Source organism: Heptranchias perlo, chromosome 25, assembly GCF_035084215.1.
Source record: "Heptranchias perlo isolate sHepPer1 chromosome 25, sHepPer1.hap1, whole genome shotgun sequence".
Lineage (NCBI taxonomy): Eukaryota > Metazoa > Chordata > Chondrichthyes > Hexanchiformes > Hexanchidae > Heptranchias > Heptranchias perlo.
The window spans coordinates 40320908-40346653 of record NC_090349.1 but is presented as its reverse complement, the minus strand read 5'-3'; the positions used below and the strand labels follow the sequence as shown (position 1 = coordinate 40346653).

Here is a 25746-nt window from a genome sequence, read left to right as displayed (position 1 = left end):
TTGGGCAAGAGCAAGGCGGGTAGATGGAGTTAAGATACAGATTGGCCATGATCTAATTGAATGGTGGAACAGGCTCAAGGCTCCTGTCCCTATGTTCCTAGATGGTGGTGGTGAGCTGCAGTCCATGTGGAAATCCATGTTCAAGCCAAGACTGCTGAAATGTGTACTCTGTAAAGGGCAGTTTAAGTTTTTGTATACAGACTGAACAGGAGACTGCCAGGACCCTTTTAATAGCCAATGTGCATAGAAGGTTTCAAATCCCCAGTGATGATTAGTAAAACAGGTCCCTGGAGAAAAAGGCCAGAGGAGGAGCAGCAAGCACATCAGTGACATACTTTGTGCCCTGAAGCTGAAGTTCTCTCCTATCACCCTGAAAGGCTGAACAAACCGGGGCCCTTTTCTCTAGAAAAGAGAAGGCTGAGGGGTGACCTGATAGAGGTCTTTAAGATAATGAAAGGGTTTGATAGGATTGACGTAGAGAAAATGTTTCCACTCGTGGGGGGAGTCCAAAACTAGGGGCCATAAATATAAGATAGTCACTGATCAATCCAATCGGGAATTCAGGAGAAATTTCTTGACCCAAAGAGTTGTTAAAATGTGGAACTTGCGACCACAAGGAGTAATTGAGACAAATGGCATAGATGCATTAAAGAGGAAACTAGATAAGCACATGAGAGAGAAAGGAATGGAAGGTTATGCTGATAGGGTTAGATGAAGAAGGGTGGGAGAAGGCTCATGTGGAGCATAAACACCGGCATGGACCAGTTGGGCCGAAAGGCCTGTTTTTGTGCTGCAGACTCGATGTAACTGGTCCAGATCCTGATTTATTCTTTTTATAAATATTTGTTTTGAACAATCTATTATTTTAAGTCACTTGATTGGGATTTGTAAATCTAGAACCGAGTGAAAACCTTGATGCTATATTGTCTTTAGTATATATGTGCCTTTGCACTAATAACTGCCATAGTCTGTTGGCCAGAAAAGACTATTATGTAAAAGCACTGAAAATGGGTTTCTTGTCCAATGTGAACATAAGGAGCTGATAAACTTCAAGGGCATTGCGTTAATTAATTAAACAGCAATATTGAATGCAGCAAGGTAATGTGAAGTATTTCAATTTGCAGAAAATGTCGTACAGATTATTTTGAACAGATCAATTAGCTTAATGGGGGGTAATATGGTGACAGTCTGTTGGTGGACTAACTTCTTGCAGTATAGAATGGTAGAATACAAGATTCCATGCATGATTACTTGCACGGTAACTTTCCAGAGTCTCCATCATACTGTCTGAGTGGGGTAATGAATGAAGCAGAGCACACTCGAGAGTCCCTATGGCCTACTCCTGCTCCTATTTCTTATGTCTTCGACAAAACATTTGCTTCTAAAAGCATTTGAAAATTAGAGGGCAAGTTCCCCACAAGCCACTCTCACAGCCTGGGAGCAAATTGAAGAATGGTATTTGACAGCAGCCTGGGGAAAATATTGGTTGCTTGCTCTTTCTGCCTGTGAATGGTTTACAGTGTCAGCAGGTCTAAGGGAGAGGAGAGATCAAAAACAAAGAACAATGGGAATGGTTTCATATTTGTGAAGTATACTTTACCTGCCTGTTACATAAATTGCATAAGCTTAAATTGCATAAGGGGTAAATCTGACCATTTAGCTTCAGATTGGAACAAGCACCGTTTGAATCCAGGATTGACCCGATTTCTTAATTTAAAAACAAATGGATATTTTCTGTGTGTTTTCCTGGCAGCTGATATTGGTGAATTACTGGAGCAACTGATAGAGGAGATCACTGGTTCACTCTCTGGCCCAGCTAAGGACTTCTACCAGCGAGAGTATGACTTCTTCAACAAGATCACTAATGTTTCTGCTATCATCAAGTAAGATGGTAGTCTTCTCTACAATCCTCATAATTAGAGTTTGAATTTGGGTGGTATGAATATTGTATTACACATGCTGGTCAATAGAAACATTTTAGTTCCACGAGGACTATTGGCACTTTTTGCATCCACATTTTACTTTGTGTCCATCAGTCGAGAGGTCACGAAACTTACTGTAGGGTGCACTTGCGCTGCGCAAAAAAAAGGAGAGAGAATCACACTCAAGTTCACTGTGTGCATGGAAACCATGGGCAGGATTTTAAAAGGGAAAAACAAGTGGGTTGGGGGCGGGGGGACATTGAAAATTGCAACAATTTCAGACCCGCCCCCAACCCGCCCATTTCCGGTTTTCACCGGGGCAGGACGAGAGGCGGGCACCCAACCCGCTCTCAGGAGGCCGGTTGGTCACTCAAACCTTTCAAGGGGGCTCTGGGCCTCCGCTTTTTCAGGTTTTGCGCTTTCAACCTCTGGGGGCAGGGATTCCCGAGCCTTCTCCTTCACTCCACGTGAGAGGAGGTGAGAAGGCCCGAAGCTGCAGGTAAATGCCTTTATAGCACATTTTGTGGGCCCGGAGGAGCAGGAGTGCTTCCCCCAGGCACAACAAGCCTACCTGCAGCAAACCCCCCCCCCCCCCACCAGCCACAATGATCACGGACCCTGCGTTAACCCCTCCGCCCACCACCACCCCCCACCCCCAATCCATACAATCTAAGACTTATCTGAAGACTTATCTTTTCACGTCCTCTTCCTTGCTCTACTCCCGTCTGACTGAGGCCAGCCTGTCAATCAGTCTGGCCTGTTGGATGGGAAACCCTCAAAAAAACACGTCCTGGCCCATGTTATTGCTGCAATGAGAATATGATAAAAGTGAAACATTTTGTCTAAGATTTAGTACAGTATTGACTTCTTTAATTCTGTCATGGTTAATGGGCTAAAAATCAGTTCTCCTCCTCTTTTCCCCCCCCCCCCCCCAACCCTAGAAATCCTATCTTTAGTTGATCTGATACATTTGTTAAAAGACTTTGATCTGTTTGCCAATGCTTGAATTGCATGGGAGGGACCAAGCCATTTGATTAAAATGCAAACATCTTGTTCAAATATGTGTTTAATTTTTTGAATATTCACAGACAATTATTGGAATCTGCTTTGTCCCAGTAACTTTTTTGAAGGTAGTTATCAGCAACCACAACTTTTATTTATATAGCACCTTTAATGTAGTAAATCGTCCCAAGGCACTTAACCTGTTTTGTTTGAATTGGGAAGTTGTCTGAAGCCTTTGAGGACAAATAGTCAAGTCAGATTGCTTCCATAGATGGTGAGAAAAAGAAAGCAAGCAATATGTAAGGAATATTATTTACATCATAGTTCAGCGCAACAGTTGCAAACTGTTATTGCCTACTGCTTGAGCTAGCAAAGTTTAATAACTACTGTGAAAATATAATCTGTATTACTGTCTGGTTACTGTTTAATACATTTATTTGCCAGTTAAAGCTTAAGTCAAACGCTAATTATTCCTTCCAAAGATGAGGAGAATCACATGAGGGCACGTGGTAAAGCCTGTAGCTGAAATAAACTAACCGATAGGGCGAGACGAGGCTCGTGTGGAGCATAAACACCAGCATGGACCAGGTGGGCCAAATGGCCTGTTTCTGCACTGCAAATTCTATGTAATGTAAACTGAAGGGGGCTCTCTGTTTGATCCAGGGAGGTCCAATAGAAAGAGGGTCAATGTCCTACATGCCTCTAACCTCTGTTCTTGGAACCCATGTTCTTGGTTGCCAGATGCTATTGAAAGCATGAGGTTTGCCTGCTTTATATTGCGCTGTTGGTGATGAGAGTACCAGGTGCTGGCCACTGATGATGTGCTAACAGTGTAAACCGGTCTTAACTGTCATTGAGTCCATGCCACGGTCCTTTCACGCAGGTCTCACTACATTTTTTGTCAGTTAAAATTTCCCCCTCTCGTTATTTTTGGTTACCAGAATATGTGTGGTGAGCCTAAAAGTTAACTCTTTAAGGCTTGCCCTTGTGTCAGAAAATAGTGCAAAACCATAGCAATGTGTTTCCTCAAGCTACAAACCAGATATGAGGTCCCCAGATAGCTCAGCAAGTTTATCCAGTGAGTAGGTGATCCATATAGACCAGAGGTTCACTCCCCTGAGTGTCCACTGTTCCATTAGCAGAAATACTCATGGGTTATTAGCTTCTAGCGACAACTCTTATCTATCAGTCAAATTTGCCTATTTTTCTAACACAAAATAAATGCAGCCTAGTTCAGTGTGATGGCATATTAAATAATGCTGGTTGTGATTAGCTGCAATATTCAAACCTAGAAATATTTGTGACCTTGAAACGAATAGGAAGTAGTTTTTTAATGGTAGGATTTTCACTGCATGTTACTGTCAGTTGCAGAAATAAGTTCAATCTCGTTAGGAACTGAGTTTTGTGCAACAAAGTGGTTACAACACCTGTAATTTTTAAAAATGCTTCTTATGTAGCAGTAAAATCCATGAACATAAAAGGAAATTACAAACTTGCATTTACAAAATGGGTTTCCTGCTAAACCTATACGTTTTTAAACATTCTTTTTAAAAAAAAAATGGGTGGGGGAGCAAGAACTGAGATTCAAGTCCACATGACAAGTTTTATTGAAGCAGAGCAATCCGTGCATCTTGTTTACTTAAAACTAATCCCAGTTGCCTCGTTATGATTAGCTTGGCCTCATTACAGGTTGCTGTTTTTAATTGCCGTCTTGTGTAAATCACTAATTGCGAGTTACTGCATTAACTCTTTTTATTTCACCATTACATTTGACCTTTCAGTACGTTCCATCAGCCCTTCTCTGTAAATTAAATTTTATCTGTCGTATACCTGCATTGAGGAATTGGAAAAATTGCCCACTGTTCCACTGGTCAACTCTGTTTTGTACTGACGCTGCAGATATGGTGTGAAATCGGGAGCCAGGGTCCGACCCGAAGCCAGAGAAAGAGGAGTGAGAGTCCCTGGAAGAGGTGGTCTCACTCCACTTCACAGTCGTTTTTTAGTAACCTGATTTACACTGAAGTTGTGGAGTGCGGAGCCGAAAGGGCTTTGTGCTGACACTAAACTTGCAATGCGTATGCACCATCAGGTGCTTCACTGATGCAACTTAAGCAGCGGCAGAGCAGCAGCTTCGAAGCAGAGTTTCCCTAGAAAATGTTTACAAGCGCAGAGCCTGCCCGAACAGACCCTGAAATGGAGCGCTGCCTCTTTTTAAAAACAAAAATTGCAGGTGGTGTTCCAGTTCCTAACAAGTTATCCTCTTGACTGTGTGTGGCAGAAAGTGTAGATCATTTAAAATCTGATTAAAGATAGTTGATATTTACCAGGTTCCATCAGAAAGTGCAATATTCTTTGTTAACTCTTCTGTGAATGAGCAGCAGAATTACTGAGAACACTAAGTCTTAAGTGGAATTGTCCCTTACTTCTTTAGACCATATCCTAAAGGTGACGAGAGGAAGAAAGCTTGTCTGAAGGCCTTATCCGAGGTTAAGGTCCAGCCTGGTAAGAAAAAAGGTCCTTTTTCACAATGTGTTATCGGTACTCATTTTGTAAATGTGCCTCTATCATTAAAGTCGGACTGTTGCAATTTGGGGAATCTTTGTTCCAGAAGTCTCCGTTGTGCACCTAATTTATTTCTCCTATAAAATAAAGATACAATAATTGAAGGATGAACATCAAAGCATTGCACTGGTTTCTTTTGGTTTCAGGCTGTTACCTTCCCAGTAATCCAGAAGCTATTGTCTTGGACATCGACTATAAGTCAGGAACTCCCATGCAAAGGTGAATTTGATTTGTCTTTTAGAACTCATCTCTTCTATGCAGTAGATGACTTTTTTTGTGTGTCGAATAATTAATGCTTTATGAAATGTCTTAATTGCACTTTATTTTAATTTCTGTCACTTCTACAAATAGAGGTGGGGGGCGAAATCTGCAGTGTAACTTTTGTTAGTTCTTAAAATATCCTATCCTATCCTTTGCTGTTTAAATCCTTTATATAAACATGCATGTGTTTGCTTCTTCACACGCAGTGCTGCAAAAGCTCCCTACTTGGCAAAGTTTAAAGTAAAACGATGTGGAGTATCTGAGCTGGAAAGGGAAGGTCAGTAAAACCCATTTGTACTCTGGATATTGCACTTGTCACTCATTCTAAAATCTGCTTACAATAAGGATTTCCTGTTGGTATCTAATCAACTCCAGTTACTAAGTCCAGATAATCAAGAAACATAACGGGCAGGGTCAGTAGAGAAACAATCATGGGCCGGAAATTGCTCCCAGCGGTGAACGAACAAAACTCACTGCTCCATAGATTTATACTTACCCACAAACTTACTATACTGCGGGAACTTCCTCTAATGCAAACCTGAATAGAGCCCGGTGTTAACTCCAGCAAAGCTAGGACCCATGCGAGTGACGAGAGGATCTCGCTCTCCCCTCAAACAATCAGATTGCAGCATTATTGACAAGCCGCAAAGAGTCAAAACCAGGAAGTGGAAGCTACAACAGTGAAATCATTGTAAGGACAGTTAGAGACAGCGAAATAAAGAGAGTAAGAAATATCGAATTAAAAGAGACAGAAAGAAAAGGTTTTTAAAATGTCCAGCAACTATTAAAAATTGCAATGAATGAGACTCCACGTTTTTTTAATTTAATTTTCAGTGCCAGAGAGGTTGCTTGGCAATCATTAAGATTTACCACACTTTAAACTTAGTTTAGACCAGATATATTTGAGCGTACCTGTTTTGTAATGATATTAGTTAGTTTCCAGCTGGGCACGAGAGTAAGTTGGCGCTGCTCCATTGATTCTATTGATTGAAGCTGTCAGATCGCCGGCGAACCAGGAAGAACAAGTTCCGGATTTCTGTGTTTGACTGTGCACGTGCGGTCTCTGGAACTAGCTCTTCAATTTTGCCACTAATAATGGTGAGCGCTATTAGGCTTACATTATTTTCAAAGCAATTTCCGGCCCATTGCATTTTCCTTGTTGTTCAAATCTTGGAAATGTTTTTTTTAATTTATATCTCTGAAAATTCATCTCTATAAACTTTTAAAGCCAATCAATTGCAAGTACCTACCATTTGAAATCTTTTTACAATTGCAGAGGATACATTTTTTTTAAAATAACAATTGGCACATTGAAATTGGGTACCATCCAAACCAATAAACTTATTGCAACACCTGCAATCACTTAACATTCCTGGCTTGTAGTAATGTAGAGCAAGAAGTAAACTTTAGATGTATCTGCCAATTGCTCAGTTCAGTACTGAAGTCTGCATTGCTGGCTTGGTATGTAAGCCCATCTCTCAGTGCACCTGGGACTGTGCATTTCCCCAAAAGATTAAATATTAACGTGCAAATCTCACAGGCCACTCTTGCCCACCATCCAGTAGCTAATTTCAAGACTGGCATCCCCTCAGCTGGATATGTTGTACCTAATATGGAGGAATCCGAGAGTGGACTAACAACAAGGCCAGCTATTTTCCCCCAGTTGTTTTTTTTAAAGACAAGAATGGTATACTTTCATAGAATGGTATACTTTCATAGAATGGTATACTTTCATAGAATGGTATACTTTCATAGAATGGTATACTTTCATAGAATGGTATACTTTCATAGAATGGTATACTTTCATAGAATGGTATACTTTCATAGAATGGTATACTTTCATAGAATGGTATACTTTCATAGAATGGTATACTTTCATAGTATTTTATGTTTCACAGCACTGTCTCCAAGCACTTCATTATGTAATGACCTGCTTTGAAGTTCAATGACTGTAAACAAGGCAGCCATTTTGAAATCCCTCAAAGGACTAGATGAATGGCTGGATTACCTGCTTTTGATGGCGTTGGTTGAGGGGGAAATATTGGCCAAGACACCGGGAGAATTCCTTGCTGTTCTTTGAATGAAATCTGAAACAGGAAAATGCTAAGAGTTCAACATATTATCTGAAAGACAATATGACTCTGACATAGAGCATTCACCCAGTACAACACTGCAGTGTTAACCTATATTATTAGTTAGGCCACACTTGGAATACTGTGTACAGTTCTGGTCACCCTATTATAGAAAGGATATTATTAAACTAGAAAGAGTGCAGAAAAGATTTACTAGGATGCTACTGGGACTTGATGGTTTGACTTATAGGGAGAGGTTGGATAGACTGAGACTTTTTTCCCTGGAGAGTAGGCGGTTTAGGGGTGATCTTATAGAAGTCTATAAAATAATGAGGGGCATAGATAAGGTAGATAGTCATAATCTTTTCCCAAAGGTAGGGGAGTCTATAACGAGGGGGCATAGATTTAAGGTGAGAGGGGAGAGATACAAAAGGGTCCAGAGGGGCAATTTTTTCACTCAAAGGGTGGTGAGTGTCTGGAACGAGCTGCCAGAGGCAGTAGTAGAGGCGGGTACAATTTTGTCTTTTAAAAAGCATTTGGACAGTTACATGGGTAAGATGGGTATAGAGGGATATGGGCCAAGTGCAGGCAATTGGGACTAGCTTAGTGGTATAAACTGGGCGACATGGACATGTTGGGCCAAAGGGCCTGTTTCCATGTTGTAAACTTCTATGATTCTATGATTATCTGCTCAAATTATTGAATTGTGTTGCTTTTGTTTGTTGGGGGGTGGGGGAACAGAAAATGTGTTTTCAGTAGATTTTTTTTTTAAAAAGAAAAATCTAATTACAAATGCAGATTATCCTCAAATTTTAGTTGTCTCTGATATTAGGTTAGTGTTAAAAGCACTGATGATGATAGATAACTGGACCTGACCAGCAATGATTTAAGCTTGAACTTTACAGTGTTGATAATAAACATTTTCCAGCTTGGACAGTGTTTGAGATTACAAAATATTGTAACCTGAGGGACTGGTGTATTTCAACACTATTATTTGACCAAGCTTTGAGTCACAATCCCTAGTGTCTTCCTCTGGGCCTCAACCACCTGATTTCCTACTCTCTGCAGATTGTTTAGAGATATTTTCTATGTGAAATGCATTATATAAAAGCAAGTTGTTGTTTGAGTTCCCATAGTAACTATAACTAAAAAGGTTACAGAAGTGCAATCCATTATGCTCTAAATATAATTTCTCACAGTACATACTGTCCTCGATACAATTACAACTTGCATTTATATAGCGCCTTTAACGTAGTAAAACTTTCCAAGACGCTTCACAGGAGCGTTAACAGACATAATTTGACACCGAGTCACATAAGGAGATATTTAGGACAGGTGACCAAAAGCTTGGTCAGAGGTAGGTTTTAAGGAACATCTTCAAGGAGGAGAGAGAGGGTAGGGTGGGAATTCCAGTGCTTGAGGTCTAGACAGCTCAAGGCACGGCCGCCAATGGTGGGGCAAAGGAAATCTGAGATGCACAAGTGTCGGTCTTGGTGATGGAGAGGATATGGAAGCTCAGCTCAGCTCGGTCAAATAGGGCACCAAGCTTGCGAACAGTCTGGTTCAGGCTCAGACAGTGGCCAGGGACGGCTTTGTCACACGTAGTACGTCAGTGTGAGACCTATTTGTGAATACAGATAATTTAGCACATTCACAGCTCTTGTCGATGGTTAAGTTGCGGGGGACTCGATTGACCCTATAGTTGACCTCAGCATCTCTGGGCTAGGAAGGGGAAACATGAAGGAGGGTTCCTCGTCTTGATGTGCTATCCAACGACCCTTCTTGGCGAGGTCTTGTGTGTAAATGTTGGATGAGGACAGGATTGGCATGTCCACGTTGCACTCCACAGTTGAGTAGCCTGCAGACACACAGCTTAAAGGCTGGCCACCTGGGTGAGATAGCAGGGGAGCTGAGCTGCCAGTGCCTGTGGGAACTATACTGCACTGAGGCTCAGCACCTTCAGGAGAAACTGGTCAAAGATTTGTTAGTGTGTGTTCCAAACATGTTCAAAATTGAATAAATGGTCAAATATTGATCTGCTTTTTACCAAATGTTGTGCATGATTTTCATGCTTTAACCATATGTTATGAACCTAATAGGCAGGCTTAAATGTTGACTAGACATGTTAATACGGTGAGGAATAATGTATGGGAATATGATTTCCAGGTCTTCGCTGCTGTTCTGGCTGCACTGACGACAGTACTGAGAAAGATGATTCTGACAGGATTTGTTGGCAGGCAGCCATTTTTAAAGTTGGTGACGACTGCAGACAGGTAAACCCATTCACCCTGCATTTAATTTCTGTAATCATATCTCAGCCAACATATGATAAAGTTCACTCACAGGTCTGAAGTAATTAAAACAAGAGCTAGAGAACACTCAGTGGAATCTCCTGATGTTAGTTGGGGCTGGGATAAAAGCAATACACAACAACAACTTGCATTTATATAGTGCTTTTAATGTAGTAAAACACCCCAAATCAGGAGCATTATCGAACAAAATTTGACACCGAGCCACAAAGAGATATTAGAACAGACGACCAAAAGCTTGGTCAAAGAGGTAGGTTTAAGGAGCGACTTAAAGGAGGGGAGGCGGAGAGATTTAGGGAGGCAATTCTAGAGCTTAGGGCCCAGGCAGCTGAAGGCATGGCAGCCAATAGCCGAGCGAAGGAAATCGGGAATGCACAATAGGCCAGAATTGGAGGAGTGCAGAGATATTGAAGGATTGTCGGGTTTGGAAAAGGTTAGAGACTCAAACTAAATCTTATTTATGACCGCAACCCCAATAACTAAGTTGCTTGGGAAGACTGTGGCTGCAAGCCTCGTTCCTGGACCGGAGCACATAATCTAGGCTGACATTTCAGTGCAATACTGAGGGAGTGCTGCATTGTCAAAGGTGCCATCTTTCAAATGAACTACTGTCTGCCTGTTCAAGTGAACATTAAAGATCTCATGGCATTATTTGAAGAAGAGCAGGCAGTTCTTCCAATATACTGGCCAACATTCCTCCCCTCAACCAACACCATCAAAAACAGATTAACTGGTCATTCATCTCATTCACAGTTTGTGGGGCCTTGCTGTGCACAAATTGGCTGCCGCATTTGCCTACGTAACAGTGATGCACCTCAAAGTAATTAAGTTGTTGTGAAGCACTTTTGAACGACCCGACTACGTGAAAAGGGACGATATAAATCCAAGTTTGTTCATGTGTCCTTATTCTGTAGAAAATGAGATTAAAACTCGCCTCTGATTTGGAATTATAGTTTTCCCTCCTGCCCTAAAAGTTTTAGATCTGTACAGCCACTGGAGAATTGTTTTGTAGTGCTTTTCGGAGAGCTCCTAACTAAAATGAAGTGGGATAACACAGAAGTGTGAGATATGCATTCTCCATTTCCCCCTCTCCAACAATGAGCTGGACATTAAACTAAATCAAAAACTTTGCTTGGCCTCCCCCAGGAGGACAGTTCATCTACCCTTTTCATGATTCATTGATGGGGAGGCCATATTTTTCACATAAAACAAAACCTGACTGAGTGAGGGAGGCCAATGACTACGAAAAACCCCCGAAATGCAAGACCTTTGATGAATAAAAAATTCATAATTACAAACTGAGGCAAGTTTCAACTCCGTTTTTTCATGGGAGCTAAGTGTGGACTTGTTTAGCCTTCCCTGGATCTTTAAAGTAATTATGTTTCAATAGTAACTGTATCTTGAAAAAATGGCTTAAATTTTCATTATACAAGTTTTAGACAACTTAATGATAACCGATTCTGTGCTCAGTTTACTTGAAACACTTTGTTAGGTTAGTTTCTAACAGTTGCATGTGTGCTGATGTCTGGCTTTCAAAGTGTACTCACTGTGTATCTCTACAGGATATGTTGGCGTTACAGATCATTGGTCTTTTCAAGAACATTATTCAGCTTGTGGGTTTGGACCTGTTTGTCTTTCCCTACAGAGTAGTGGCTACAGCCCCAGGGGTATGTTCTGCATGATGGAATGATATTATAAATATTAATGTTGCTGTGATTATTCGATAAACTTAGTGGGATCCAGTTACATGCATATAAGTTGTAAACAGAAGGACAGCTATACCATTACTATGTAAAGAGCTAACCTTGGAGCACTGTGTCATATTCATGTGTCAGAATCACATATTTGGATTTGTTGAGATATAAAACTGGGAATCTTACCTCATAGAAGTGAGGTTATTTTTAAATTCAGACTAAATTTCCAGAAAATTGAGATTTCCTCATGGCGAATGTTAAGGAGAAATGTTTTCATCCAGAGGGTGGTGGAGGTCTGGAACTCACTGCCTGAAAGGGTGGTAGAGGCAGAAACCCTCATCGCATTTAAAGGGTACTTGGGTGTGCACTTGAGGTGCCGTAACCTACAAGGCTACAGACCAAGAGCCGGAAAGTGGGATTAGGCTGGATAGCTCTTTTTCGGCCGGCACAGACATGATGAGCTGAATGGCCTCCTCCTGTGCTGTAAATTTCTATGATTCCTGTCCATATCAGAGCCTTTGCTTAAACTGACTTTGAGTCTTTTTAGCAATTAACTTGTATGCTTAACTTTCTTTTCAATAATTTGCTGTTTTCAGTAAACTGGCTAAGTGCTGATCTGTTCTTTAGGCTTTACTGCAGTGTATTGTATTTCACAGTAATAGTTACGATGCCTGTAGTCTTACGGGCTGATGTTTATCATTGTGCATTACTAATAGGGAGTCATGAAAGCAGTGGACAGAAAATCAAGTGTAGCGCAGCCTCGGTTTCCTGATATAACCAGGTGGACGAATGAGACCGCCCGCCAGTAACAAGCATTTGTAAAATTAGCCCTATAGTGTTTACCGAGTAAAACAAATACTGTACTGGAATTGAGTTCTCAAATAGATATTAATTGGAAGCAAAATTCAAGTACGACATTTTTATTGGCAAATGGTTAATTTTTCAGTGTGGAGTTATTGAATGCATCCCTGACTGCAAGTCACGTGATCAGCTGGGCCGGCAAACTGATTTTGGAATGTACGATTACTTCAGGAACCAGTACGGAGATGAGTCAACTTTGGCATTCCAGAAGGTAAAGTAAGGGCCAATCAACCAAGAATACTGCTTGTAAATGGGAAGGAACAAACAGTTACAGATGATTGCTGCGAACCAAACAAACATTTAAATATGACTAGTCCCATTTGATCCAGCGCTATTAGAAAGGCAGTAATTGGTCACACTAGTGCATATCATCACTGCTATACACATTTGTGTAAAGGATTTCATATCATTTGGATTGCAACCTTGTATTGAAAAATTGAGAGATTTAAAAATGAATTTTGGGGGGCGGTGGAAGTGTGGAGAGTTCGTTCTGATTTCTGACGCTGTGATATCTAATTTAACGTGTACTTTGATTACTAAAGACAAGGAAGGAAAATTTGTTTTGACAAAATGTTCTAGCAGAAATATAAATCAGAATTAATTTATACAGCCAGGTATAGAAAATGCATGTAGCTGTATTTTTGAAAGCTCCAATACTAAGTTGACTTTACCTTTGATGTAATTAGTTGGCCTCACTCTGTTCTCTAGAAACTCCATGGAGCAGTGCAAAGTAGATGGAAAAATTACTGCCAGATAATAATGCTGGCTATAACATAGTTTATGCATTCTGCAGGCAGTCAAGATGTTTTTTCTAACCCCTGTGACTGTTCTGTGCAAAAGCAGCAAATGCACATCTCTGTTCTCTTAAGAATTTGGATCTTGACACACCAAGACTAAGGAAGTGATCAGTCGGTATTATAAACTGATGAGTAGATGTGTCCATCAGACTGCGGCCAAGGTTAATTTCTTAGCGCAAAGTAAGGCCTGAGTAGTTTTGCTAATAAACCATGCATATTCATTAATCATTTATTCTACAATGAACCTTTTTCTGTCTTTCCCAAAGGCACGGTATAATTTTATCCGCAGTATGGCTGCATACAGCCTCCTTCTCTTCTTGCTCCAAATCAAAGACCGACACAATGGGAACATCATGTTGGACAGGAAAGGTCATCTCATCCACATAGGTCAGTGCTCATCCTGCAAAACAGCGCAAAGTCTCTTCAGCATTAAAAGCTGAGTCAGTTGATTTCAGTGTGCCTCCGTCAAATCGCCAATGCTGGCCTCGTTTTCATTAGCTTCCGCTGGTGCTGTCGAATACCTTTTCAAATCTACAGTCCATGTACAGTCTCCAGTCTTCTTGTATGGTCTGCCTTTTAAAGCGTTTTTCACCCGTTTGCTGCTTATAAAATCTAAAATTAAATATAAAATGAGACTGTAATTCTCTGGATAAGTACAATCAGTGATACAAATACACACAAACTATAACTAATGCTCTGTAGAGATTCGGGGTGGGGAAGGAAAAGAAAATAGAAGTAGTCCTCTGTGACTGGACTGGGCAAAAGCACATCTCTGCTCGTTTAAAATTTTGAATCTTGACGCACCGAGACTAAGCAGATGATCAGCGGGTATTCATGTTTGTCATGTGTTGGCCTTAGTTTATTTTGTTTCTGGGTTGAGTAGGGTTACATTTTAAGAACACAATTGGGGAACATGAAAGGAGTATTTTCCCTTATTCCTCTCCTTAACCATTGTAATTGACAGGCATGTCCAGGGCAGATATAGCATAGATGAATGCAAAGTATATCTTCAGATTTCCCCAATAATACCTCATTACCAGAAGAACACCCCTTACTGCAGCAGCCTGACATTCCCATGTCCTACACAAGCCATCTTTGAAACCTGAGAGTGAAACTACTAATTTAATGCCATCTAATTCATAACTAAAGACAGTTTCTGTTGTATACTTGCTGTGGACCCATGCCCAGTTGAAACTGAGTTGAGATTGCTCAGATTTATTTAATGGAGGCTCTTTACAGCTGTCCAAGAGAGAGGACTTCATCATCCCATCTGTCTGGCCTGCTGTCACGTATTCTAACCTGTGGCCCCACCTTTGACATACACATTGCTCAAGTTCCTCATGGAGGTGACTGAATGTTCATTTAAAATTGTTGTTTTTTGCGTGCTGTCTTTGCAGAAAGTTTACTTTTGGGGCGGTGGGGGGGGGGGGGGGGGAGGGGAGAGTTATTGCAGCTTTTCTGAAGACAGAACTCAAAATTAGTGAAAGAAATATATTTTATTTCATGTATAGTCCAAATGAAGTGATTAAAGTAATGCCGTCTTTCTTTAAATACAGTGCATTTAGTCAAGACTGTATTGGAACTCTAAGGGAGTATTAACACTAGAGAGCAAATGGTGGGGGGGGTGGAGAGGGGAGAGGTACGGTTATTTGGGCTCTTCGGGGCAACAAGGATGCCTGATTTGCGCACGGTCCCGCAAACAGCAGTATGATAATGATAATCTGGTTCGGTAATGTTGGTTGAAGGCTAAATATTGGCCAGGACACCAGGGAGAACTCATCTGCTCTTCTTTGAAATAGTGCCACGGGGATCTTTTACACCCACCTGAGAGGGCAGACTGCCTCAGTTTAACATCTCATCCGACTGTGCAGCACTCCCTCAGTACAGCACAGCAGTATCACCCGAGACTATGTGTTCAAGTCTCTGGAGTGAGGCTTGAACCGGTGACCTTCTAACTCTTGGGCGAGAGTGTTACCAACTGAGCCAGGGCTGACACCTGACACTATTTTCACTAAATAAGTATTTACACTGCAACTGCAGAGTCTGTGCGAATGACATCACTGCAGTAATGGTGTAAATGTAGCCCGCACCCAACATCGTGGCCCGACCTGACACGAGCAAAGAGCTAGCAGACAAGCAGCAGGATGTTCTGTAAGGGGTATGGTTTTAGCTGGTTAAACACTAATGTACTGATGGGGCTCCCAAAAGCTTAGCCTCCAGCTAAACTTTCTGGATGTAGGTAAGAGGGCGTTTTCCTGATGGGAAGAGAGTATGCCGTTTACATAGGAACAGAAGGAGGCCATTTAGCCCCTCAAGCCTGTTCCGCCTTTCAATGAGATCTTGGCTGATCTATGACCTAATTCCATATACCCACTTTTGCTCCATATCCCTTAATATCTTTGGTTAACAAAAATCTATCAATCTCAGATTTAAAATTAACAATTGAGCTAGCATCAACTGCCGTTTGCGGAAGAGAGTTCCAAACTTCTACCACCCTTTGCGTGTAGAAGTGTTTCCTAACTTCACTCCTGAAAGTCCTGGCTCTAATTTTTAGGCTACGTCCCCTAGTCCTAGACTCCCCAACCAGCAGGAAAAGTTTCTCTCTATCTACCCTATCAGTTCCCCTTAACATCAGGTAAACAGAAACTCTTCCTGTGTGGATTTATCAGCAGTTTGGTTTGGAGAGTCCTCAAGAATAGTGATGGATTTCAGTACGTTTTTTTTTTTAAGACACCCGAGTGACCAAAATTGCTCATCAGCTGATGTCTATCTTGGAGAGAAACTCTGTGACTGTTGACTAAATCAAGCCTCGTGTGTTTTTTTGCAGATTTCGGTTTCATGTTTGAAAGCTCGCCAGGAGGCAATCTTGGCTGGGAGCCTGATATCAAGCTAACTGATGAGATGGTGATGATCATGGGAGGCAAGATGGAGGCCACGCCCTTTAAATGGTTCATGGAGATGTGCGTTAAGGGATACTTAGCGGTCAGGTAAGAACCCCGTCCGAAAACGGCAAGATTGTGTAGTTTTCACTTCAGAGTTATTAGATTTGAAAAATGTGGCACAATTGAAACAGTTGGCAATATTCACAAAATAAACCATCTCCTTTCACCTTTTTTAGTAGAGGTTTTGTATGTATAATGCTTGTCTTTTTTTATAGCTAATTCGGTCTGCAGAGTTTTTCAATCTTAAGCAATGATACCCCAGCCACTAAAGCTAAGGGTGCTCAACCTAAGAGGATCCATGGTATTCACCTAAATGGCCCACGGAGAGCTAGAGATTGGACACCCGCACTGAAGACATCAACATTTTGTGACAATTTAATGAAAGGCTGTACAAATGAATAATTAGGGTCTCTCTCGCGCAACTCTTAACCCTTCCTGGTTACCCACCACATTTTTTGCAGGACCATACCTCCTCTCACAACTTGCCAACAGCCATCGCCTCTTCTGTGGCATAAAGTGAGGCATAAATCAACCTCACAATCAAAAAGATTAAATTAATTTTATTAGTAAAGGGCAGGGAATGGACTAAGTGAATAGCTCTCTCTCTGTGAGCCAGCACATGCACGATGGGCCGAAGTGCCTCCTTCTGTGCTGTAAAATTCTGATTCTGGGAATTCAGGTTTGCCATGTGATGACAGACTACTTGATGATCCACTAATTATTGAGCGGGAATCAAAGATAAAATCTCTTTGCTTCAGTAGAAAATGTTTCTGTTCTAACGTGTAAATGTCTTGGTATATAATGTGAGGTCATCTGTGTGATTTCAAACTGAAACAATTCATCCTCCTCTGGTTGCTGCACACCTCCCTGATGGCTCAGCATGTTTAGGCAAAGAACAGCCGAGCTGTACGAATTAGGGGCATCTCAAGTTCGATCAGCCTGCACCGAATTAGCTGATCTGAGCTGAGGAGGTGGTAAAAGGATGATAGTTAGTTGGCCTCATTAACCCTGGGCTATTATGGGGAATACTGACCGGGCCCTTGATGCTGAGTGCTCTCCACTGACTCCTGCTGGAAGTGGACAGATTGGACTCTGTTTTAATCTATCCTACCCTAGCGACTGAATAGCCTATTGCCATCGTTGTTGAATAATAGGATTTGGTGACCTGGTACCCAAGCAACTATACCCAACCGAGAGCCAACGCATAGAGAAAATTGGAGCGAGAAATGACATAACAGGAAAAATTAACCTGATTTCAATCCCAGATAATGTTGAAATCTATTTAGTTTCTCGTGTAGGATAACAAATTTAATTAGAAAGAAGCCTGTGAAACTTTCCTGTGATCCCTCTTGGTTTATTCTGTTCTCACTTCATTTTCAATGTGTGAACCATTTGGAGCCTCTGATGACTGCTAACGCTCTCACTCTAGGCCTTACATGGATGCAGTGGTGTCACTCGTTACACTCATGCTGGATACGGGACTTCCTTGTTTCCGAGGGCAGACGATCAAGCTTCTTAAGTAAGAGCATGTAGTTTTTGTTGTACACTTTTAATATGATAAAACCTTTTAAACCTATCAAGTTTTGGAACTTGTAAGTATCTTAGAGATTCCCCATAACTTCTAGTAAAATGTTAATCCCATCTTATGCCCAATAGTGAGAATGTACTGTATGTCCTTTTAAATTCTTAAATAACAACAACTTGCATTTATATAGAACCTTTTAACATAGTAAAACGACCCAAGGTGCTTCACAGGAGCGATTATCAAACAAAATTTGACACTGGGCCACATTAGGAGATATTAGGACAGGTGACCAAAAGCTTGGTTAAAGAGGTAGGTTTTAAGGAGCGTCTTAAAGGAGGAGAGCGAGGTAGAGAGGCGGAGAGGTTTAGGGAGGGAATTCCAGAACTGGTGGAATGAAGAAAATCGGGGATGCGCAAGAGATCAGAATTGGAGGAGCACAGTGATCTCGGAGGGTTGTAGGGTTGGAGGAGGTTACAGAGATAGGGAGGACCGAGGCCATGGAGGGATTTGAAAACCAGGATGAGGATTTTAAAATCGTGGCGTTCCCAGACCGGGAACCATTGTAAGTCAGCGAGCACGGAGATGATGGGTGAATGGGACTCGCTGCGAGTTAGGATACAGGCAGCAGAGTTTTGGATGAGCTTAAGTTTATGGAGGGTGGAAGATGGGAGGCCGACCAGGAGAGCACTGGAATAGTCAAGTCTAGAGGTAACAAAGGCCACGAATGAGGGTTTCAGCAGCAGATGAGCTGAAGCAGGGACGGAGATGGGCGATGTAACGGAGGTGGAAGTAGGCGGTCTTGGTGATGGAGTGGATATGGGGTCGGAAGCTCAGCTCAGGGTCAAATAGGACACCGAGGCTGCGAACAGTCTGGTTCAGCCTCAGACAGTGGCCAGGGAGAGTGATGGAGTCGGCATTAATAAACCTGCTTTAAATCTATTGTTCAGTTGCCGTGTATGCGGTTTTTTAAAGCTACACATTTAACATTTTGCTATAATTTGAAATGACAGCACTTCAAATACCCAAAATCATTCCAACAAGTCTTAGATTTTTATTAACACTTTTCCTGCTGTTCTTCAGACAAAGATTCAACCCAAATGTGAGTGAGAGAGAGGCAGCAAACTTCATCATCAAAGTCATTCAGAACTGCTTCCTAAGCAACAGGTAGATGATTTATATTTTTCTGTTCTGCACATTCCTCTTCCTCTTGTTGAGCAATATTTCCCCAGTCGAGAGTGGGCTAGGTTCACTTGCTCCCCCATCGTTCTGCGGGAGAAGCACGTAGGTCCTGCAAAGCTCCAACGTGGCCGGACATCGGATGATGTTCATAATTAGTCATGGAATGCACCGTACACTTCCTCTGGGATGTGGGGAGGGAGAATAGTCACCTCAAGCCGCACTCACAAGGCTTCCAGCAGCTGACTGAAGATTGGAGTTGGCTGCGGCCTGGGTGAACGAAGGAAAATGATGCAAGAGACTCATGGTGAAGGTAAAATGTGCATTGAATGACATGCTGTAACTCTGTCATTACTTTTCAGGAGTAAAACATACGACATGATCCAGTACCTCCAGAACCAGATCCCATACTGATGACGAGCACGGACCATCTCTCCTGTCATTTCCTCAAAACAAAAAAAAAAGTGTGACCATGCTGTTATCACTACTGTATAATTCTTGCACTTTTCAGCCTCAGTTTGTTACCTGTCTGTAACGGCTGTATCTTAAACTGTATTTTTTGGGACCTCACAACAATCACTTGTTATAAAAGGATATTCAATCACTCTTTACGATTATAGAGCATAGAATGTGTGTCAAATCATAGTAGAAGCATTAATTGCACTATATGTGTTGTCTGTGAAGCTGGGATGATGAAATTTAAATATTAAAGTCGTACGTGGAGATTATTTTTCTGTAGTGTATGTAAATGTGTGATACAGATATGTTAAATCTATAATGTGAATAAAGCTGTTGAATTGGTTTGGTGTTGGTGTTGCATGCTGTCTTTAGTTTATGGCTCTTTCCTGAAGAGACAGAAAAAAATGATGTTCAGTCAAATTAATGCACCAACAATTGGCAAAGAAGCTCAGGGGAAAGATGAGTTTTTTTTACTCAATGAGTTATGATCTTTAAATGCACTGCCTGAAAGGATGGTGGGAGCAGATTCAATAGTAACTTTCAAAAGGGAACTGGCTCTCTATTTAAAAAGGAAACATATGCAGGGCAATGGGGAAAGAGCAGGGGCAGTGGAACTAATTGCAGAGCTCTTTCAGAGAGCCGGTACAGGCACGATGGGCCGAATGGCCTCCTCTTGTGCTGTATGATTCTATAACAATGTTGCCCAACGCACACCCAATACAGAGATGCAGATGGGCAGCTGCTAGTATTTTGACTTGCGACACATTTCCGTTTTGTTCAGTTATGGTCTGGGTTATCCGCTAGACATGGTATCACCTGCAGGGGCTCCTCCTCTCCTCCTCGTGGATTTCATACGGGATCCAAAAAGCTGTACTGATGTCCTTGACATTCTAAACTTCCCTGACATCTGAAGAAGGATCCCAGCTGCACATCAGATAGATTCTGCATCCTATTCCCCATTAGGGAAACTTCATTTTACTTTTCTAGCAGATCTGAATGTCACTCTTGTAATGGGACTACAACAATACTTTGTGAATATCTGATCCCTTCCATTGTTTAGCACCTACAAAGCAGCGAAATGCACTTCAAATCAATTAAAAACACAACTTCCCATTTTTTTGCGCACAGGCTAAAGAATTAAACCCAGATTTTAAAAGCGTTCGTTCCAGTGCAGCTACAGGGAGTGACACGGCTCAGGATAGCAATAATCTGCGGCTCAGTTGGTAGTGCACTCACCTCTGAGTCAGAAGGTCATGGGTTCAAGTCCATCTCCAGAGACTTGAGCATAAAATCTAGGCTGACTCTCTAGTGCAATACTGAGGGAGGGCTGCATTGTCAGAGATGCCATCTTTTGGATACCCTTTCTGGTAGATGTAAAAGATCCCACGGCACTATTTCGAAGAGGAGCAGGGGAGTTATCCCCGGTGTCCCGGCCAATATTTAACCCTCAACCAACGTCACTAAAACAGATTATCTGGTCGTTATCAAATTGCTGTTTGTGGGAGCTTGCTGTGTGCAAATTGGCTCCTATGTTACCTACATTATAACAGTGACTACAGTTCAAAAATACTTTATTGGTTGTAAAGTGCTATAGAAATGCAAGTCTTTCTTTCTCAAAACAGTTTTCTCTCTTGATTCTGTTGTCAAACCACATCAAAAAGAGATGGTGATCCTGAAATGGATCATTTTCTGTATCTCCTTGATCATTTCACCAATCTGATAGCAAGTAACAATCTGAATGCCTCCAACACGGTGACACGTTGTGGTGTCGAGCCCGATTTAATTATGTAACAAAAAAGTGAGGGAGAGACAGGGAGGAGAAAGAAGTCGTTTAAGGTAAACTGCCTGCACTTGTTAAAACTGTTCAGTTTTACAGTCTAATGAAATAAGCTCATAATGTGGCTGCAGAATAAAGAGATTCTACAAAAAGAAGCAAAGTCCTTGTCTAAACTTTCAGACAGGACCAGGAGACATAATTACACTCTGGTCTAGTTCTCTAATGAGGCACATTCCCCTTGTGATCTGCTTCAGCGCAGGGACCTATTGTGCTGTAATGAGCTTTGCTCTAATAATGTAATCCACCTCAGCTCTCAGAATAACTGTCAATATGGGTTCCATCAGCCAGCTGAAGCTTAAAGGCCATCATTAAGGCTTTGTGCCAACTTAATATTTACTAAAACAGGTTTTTCCTGATGCATTTAGGGCATTGCAGGTGTTAATATTGGCTGTTTACCATAACGCCAGTTGACTGCTCCAAGTCACAGGACAACTTGTTCCTTGTGTTGGGGTACAAGGAGCTGCAAAGAGTTCATTCTGTATGCAAACAGATTGATTTTAAATCACATTCAATAACCCCAATAACTGGTAGTGGAAATCTGGAACTCACTTCCCCCCAAAAAGCTTTTGAGGCTGGGGGATCAATTGAAAATTTAAAAACTGAGATTGATAGATTTTTGTTAGGCAAGGGTATTAAGGGTTACAGAACCAAGGTGAGTAGATGGGGTTAAGAGACAGATCAGCCATGATCTGATTGAATGGCAGAACAGATTCGAGGGGTTGAATGTCTTTCTGTTCCTATGTTCTTAAAGTGCTTTAAGCCAAAGTGTTAATCAAAGCAAGTTTCAACAGTGACAGCTGGAGTCTGCGGTTCAGACAACAGATGCTACATGTAATGCCAGTTATCTGACGGACAGTTTGTAAAATTTAAAAATAAGTGGAAATGTGCAGCACATCAGGCTGCATCTGAAAGGCGAGGATAGCAAAGTCAGCATACAGATCAGCCATGATCTCGTTGGATGGCGGGACAAGCTCGAGGGGCTGAATGGCCTACTGCTGTTCCTATGTTTTGCGCGCGCCCCCCCCCCCCCCCCCCCACTTCCTGACACGTTCACCTATCCTTTCAGATACTGGCAGACCCGCTGTACGTTTCCAGCATTGTGTCCTTTATTTCCGATTTCCAGCTTTGATGATCTTCTCTTTGCTAAAGTGACAACTGAGTAGTTTTCATTATATTTCTACACGAATATTCAACCCAAGTCAGACACGCGAGATTTAATGATTCAGAATACAGGCTGCAATGACTCCAGGTGCTCTCCAGATACTTCTGTCTTGCTCCCAATGTGAAGGGCTGCTTCCGCAGCTAAGCGGGGTGCTTCTTATAAACTAAAGCACAATCTTATGCGCAAAGTATTTTTTGGTGAACAAGGAACCAATCTATGAATCCCTCCACAACTCTACCTGTGCAACTTTCTCTGACCTTATGGCCCATCCCATGTCTTCTGGTCCAGTGACTGGCCACCTGTGTATCTCTTTCCCTGCTCCCACCCCTTCTCCTTTCTGCTCCACCTGCGGTGCTAGAGTATTCATTTGCCTCAGCCCTGCTTCTTGAAACACGATGAGAAACAGACAGAAGGAAGGAAGGAACATCGGAACAGGAGTAGGCCATTCAGCCCCTGGAGCCTGTTCCGCCATTCAATTAGATCAGGGTTGATGTGTGACCTGACCCCGTCTACTCGCCTTGGTTCTGTAACCCTTAATACCCTTGCCTAACAAAAATCTATCAATCTCAGTTTTGATATTTTCAATTGACCCCCCCCAGCCTCAACAGCTTTTTGGGGGAGAGAGTTCCAGATTTCCACTCCCCTTTGTGTGAAGAAAGAGAATCTCTCTCATCATGCGGCTATAGTGGCCAAATTAAAATGTTACACGGCTGACGCAGCTACAAGATCCCTTGGAGAAATGGATGCCTGAGGTTTCCTCCCATTGGCGGAAAGGTGGTCCTAACCACTGCCAACGTGAGACCACTGCCAGCCTTCCGCAGTTTTACTCCCAGAACCCGCATTAGCCGTGCAGGCCAGTTTGAAGGCCAAATAACCACCCTTCATTGGCTTATCTCTACCGGGTGAGAGGGACATACATATCTGGTGAACTCCTTAAAAAAGCTACAGCCAGTTAAAGGGTACAATCACTTCTCAGCGAGATGGCAGAAGGAGTGGCAGCCTTGTTGGGGATGGGGGCGTCAGGGTGAAACGTTCAGGAACGAACAATCCCTCAAAACTTTTTTACCGGCTTAACATATATATATATATATATATATAGATACGAAATGACATGAACTGATCCTACCTGACAAGTAAGTTAAGTGGGGATCATTAAATTTGATTTCTCGTTAACAAGCCTCCTAATTAGATCCCTTATCGTGTCAGGACTGATTTTGAGCCAATGAAACGCAGCTTCATTCAGGAAGGTTGCGAAACTCGAGTCGACAGTTTGTTTACACTGGGTGGTAAACTCGAATAAAGTGCTAATTCATCTGAGAAGCGTGCGGGGAATCGCGTCGGGCGAAAAGGCCTGGGGCGGTCCCCAGAGTCAGCTGTCATCACTGGTCCCAATCCCAAACCACACTGGAGCCAGCACGCTGATCAGGGACTCGGCATTTAATAATGACAAATTACTGCATTCTCATTGAATTTCCCTTCTGCACAACCACCTCTCAAAATAGCTCTTCTAGGTCACAGGTGTGTTGTGCTTGCCGTGAGTGTTTGTTTATTTACTTCCCCCTTTCCCTGTCCATTTTATATATTATATAATTTTTTTCCATTATATTTAAGGTAATCGGCAAAAGAATCGGGGTGGGATAAGGTGATTTTTTTTTTACGCAGCGAGTTGTGATGATCTGGAATGCACTGCCTGAGAAGGCGGTGGAAGCAGATTCAATAGTAACTTTCAAAAGGGAAATTGGATATATACTTGCAAAGGAAAAATTTGCAGGGTTATGGGGAAAGAGCAGGGGAGTGGGACTAATTGGACAGCTCTTTCAAAGAGTCACGATGGGCCGAATGGCCGTGTGTGCTGTAAGATTCCATGATTCTATATAGTTTAACAGCGCGCTGCAAGATTGGCTTAAATTTAAATACCCTTGAAACAAACATAAAGCAGAATAGTCAGAACCATCAATATTATATTTACATTGCTGATAATGTACAATCTAATGCTATGCATTTTAACATTTATTACTATTAATACCGATCGGCCCACACTCCATTCCGACTCCTGTAAAGCAGTTTATATTAAATACGCCTGGAGATGGCGCTCTTTGAAAATGTACTGAGAGAGAAACGTTTAAAAAGTTCACAAGAACTCTTAATAGTTCCAGTGGATAACTTGAAAAAATTGAACGAGATGTATCGGACTCTGAGTGATGCTTCAATCCAGATCATGAATTGAGGAATTTTATGATTTTTAAAAAAATTTACACGTGAAGTAATAATACCAGCACTAAATTAGCCAATCAAAACTGTAGACTATTAGAAAGAATTGCATTTATATAGCACCTTTCACCGCCTCAGGATGGCCCTAAGTGTTTTACAGCCAATGAAGTACTTTTTGAAGTGTAGTCACTGTTGAAATGTAGGAAATGCGGCAGCCGATTTGCGCACAGCAAGATCCCACGAACAGCAATGTGATAATGACCAGATAATCTGGGTTTTTTTAGGTGTTGTTTGAGGGATAAATATTGGCCATGACACTATTAAGTGAACAAACAAATGGATTATATCTGAAGCACTAATTAAGATGAGGATTCTATTTCCCTGTTAACTAAGCCTATAAATGGTTTAGACTTTTTTGAAGTTAAGACAACATTTCTGTGTTTGTATATTGTACGCAAGTCCTTAAATCTCAAATTCCAGCATTGTGTAATGTAGGTATTTTATTAACTGTTTAGTTACTTATATCACCACAACTCTGGTACAAAACCTACAACACTGATTTTCTGAAGGTTTACGTTATTAATGCAGAAATCAACATTTCTTAATTTGTAATCTTTGAATAAATGAGTGGAAAATGTAACGTTCTCACATTTTTAAATTTCGATCTAGAAATGCGACTGCAGTATATGCTGATTTCAAACCAGAAGACAAATTACAACCCATTTTAATTTGCGGACGGCGCTCGGGCTAAATTAATTAAGGGACGGGGATATCCTGCTAATTGTGATGTAGTTTTAAACGTTATAAAGGGAGAGATCAATATTTTCATCAGTGTCTCTCAATCTCCTCTATGCTGCTGTTTTATGCAGTAAAACCACGAATTAGAATGAGCCAGAAGGCAGGCATTTTGTGGCCACCCTTCCCATTTATGATGTCACATCAGTGGAAGCTTTA

At 41.7% G+C, this 25746-nt stretch overlaps 1 protein-coding gene across 1 annotated transcript in view; it reads left to right on the top strand.

Annotated features, from left to right (window-relative positions):
* Positions 1-19924, top strand: part of LOC137342254 (phosphatidylinositol 4-kinase alpha-like) — a 124182-nt gene extending 104258 nt beyond the window's left edge. The window contains exons 44-55 of the mRNA XM_068006094.1: positions 1754-1883; positions 5356-5426; positions 5633-5705; positions 5954-6024; positions 9986-10092; positions 11691-11795; positions 12769-12894; positions 13747-13867; positions 16308-16467; positions 17852-17941; positions 19028-19111; positions 19486-19924. Of these exons, the coding sequence (XP_067862195.1) occupies positions 1754-1883; positions 5356-5426; positions 5633-5705; positions 5954-6024; positions 9986-10092; positions 11691-11795; positions 12769-12894; positions 13747-13867; positions 16308-16467; positions 17852-17941; positions 19028-19111; positions 19486-19537 (1190 nt within the window). The 3' untranslated portion in view covers positions 19538-19924. The remainder of the gene's footprint in view (positions 1-1753; positions 1884-5355; positions 5427-5632; positions 5706-5953; positions 6025-9985; positions 10093-11690; positions 11796-12768; positions 12895-13746; positions 13868-16307; positions 16468-17851; positions 17942-19027; positions 19112-19485) is intronic.
* The last annotated feature ends 5822 nt before the right edge of the window (positions 19925-25746 follow it).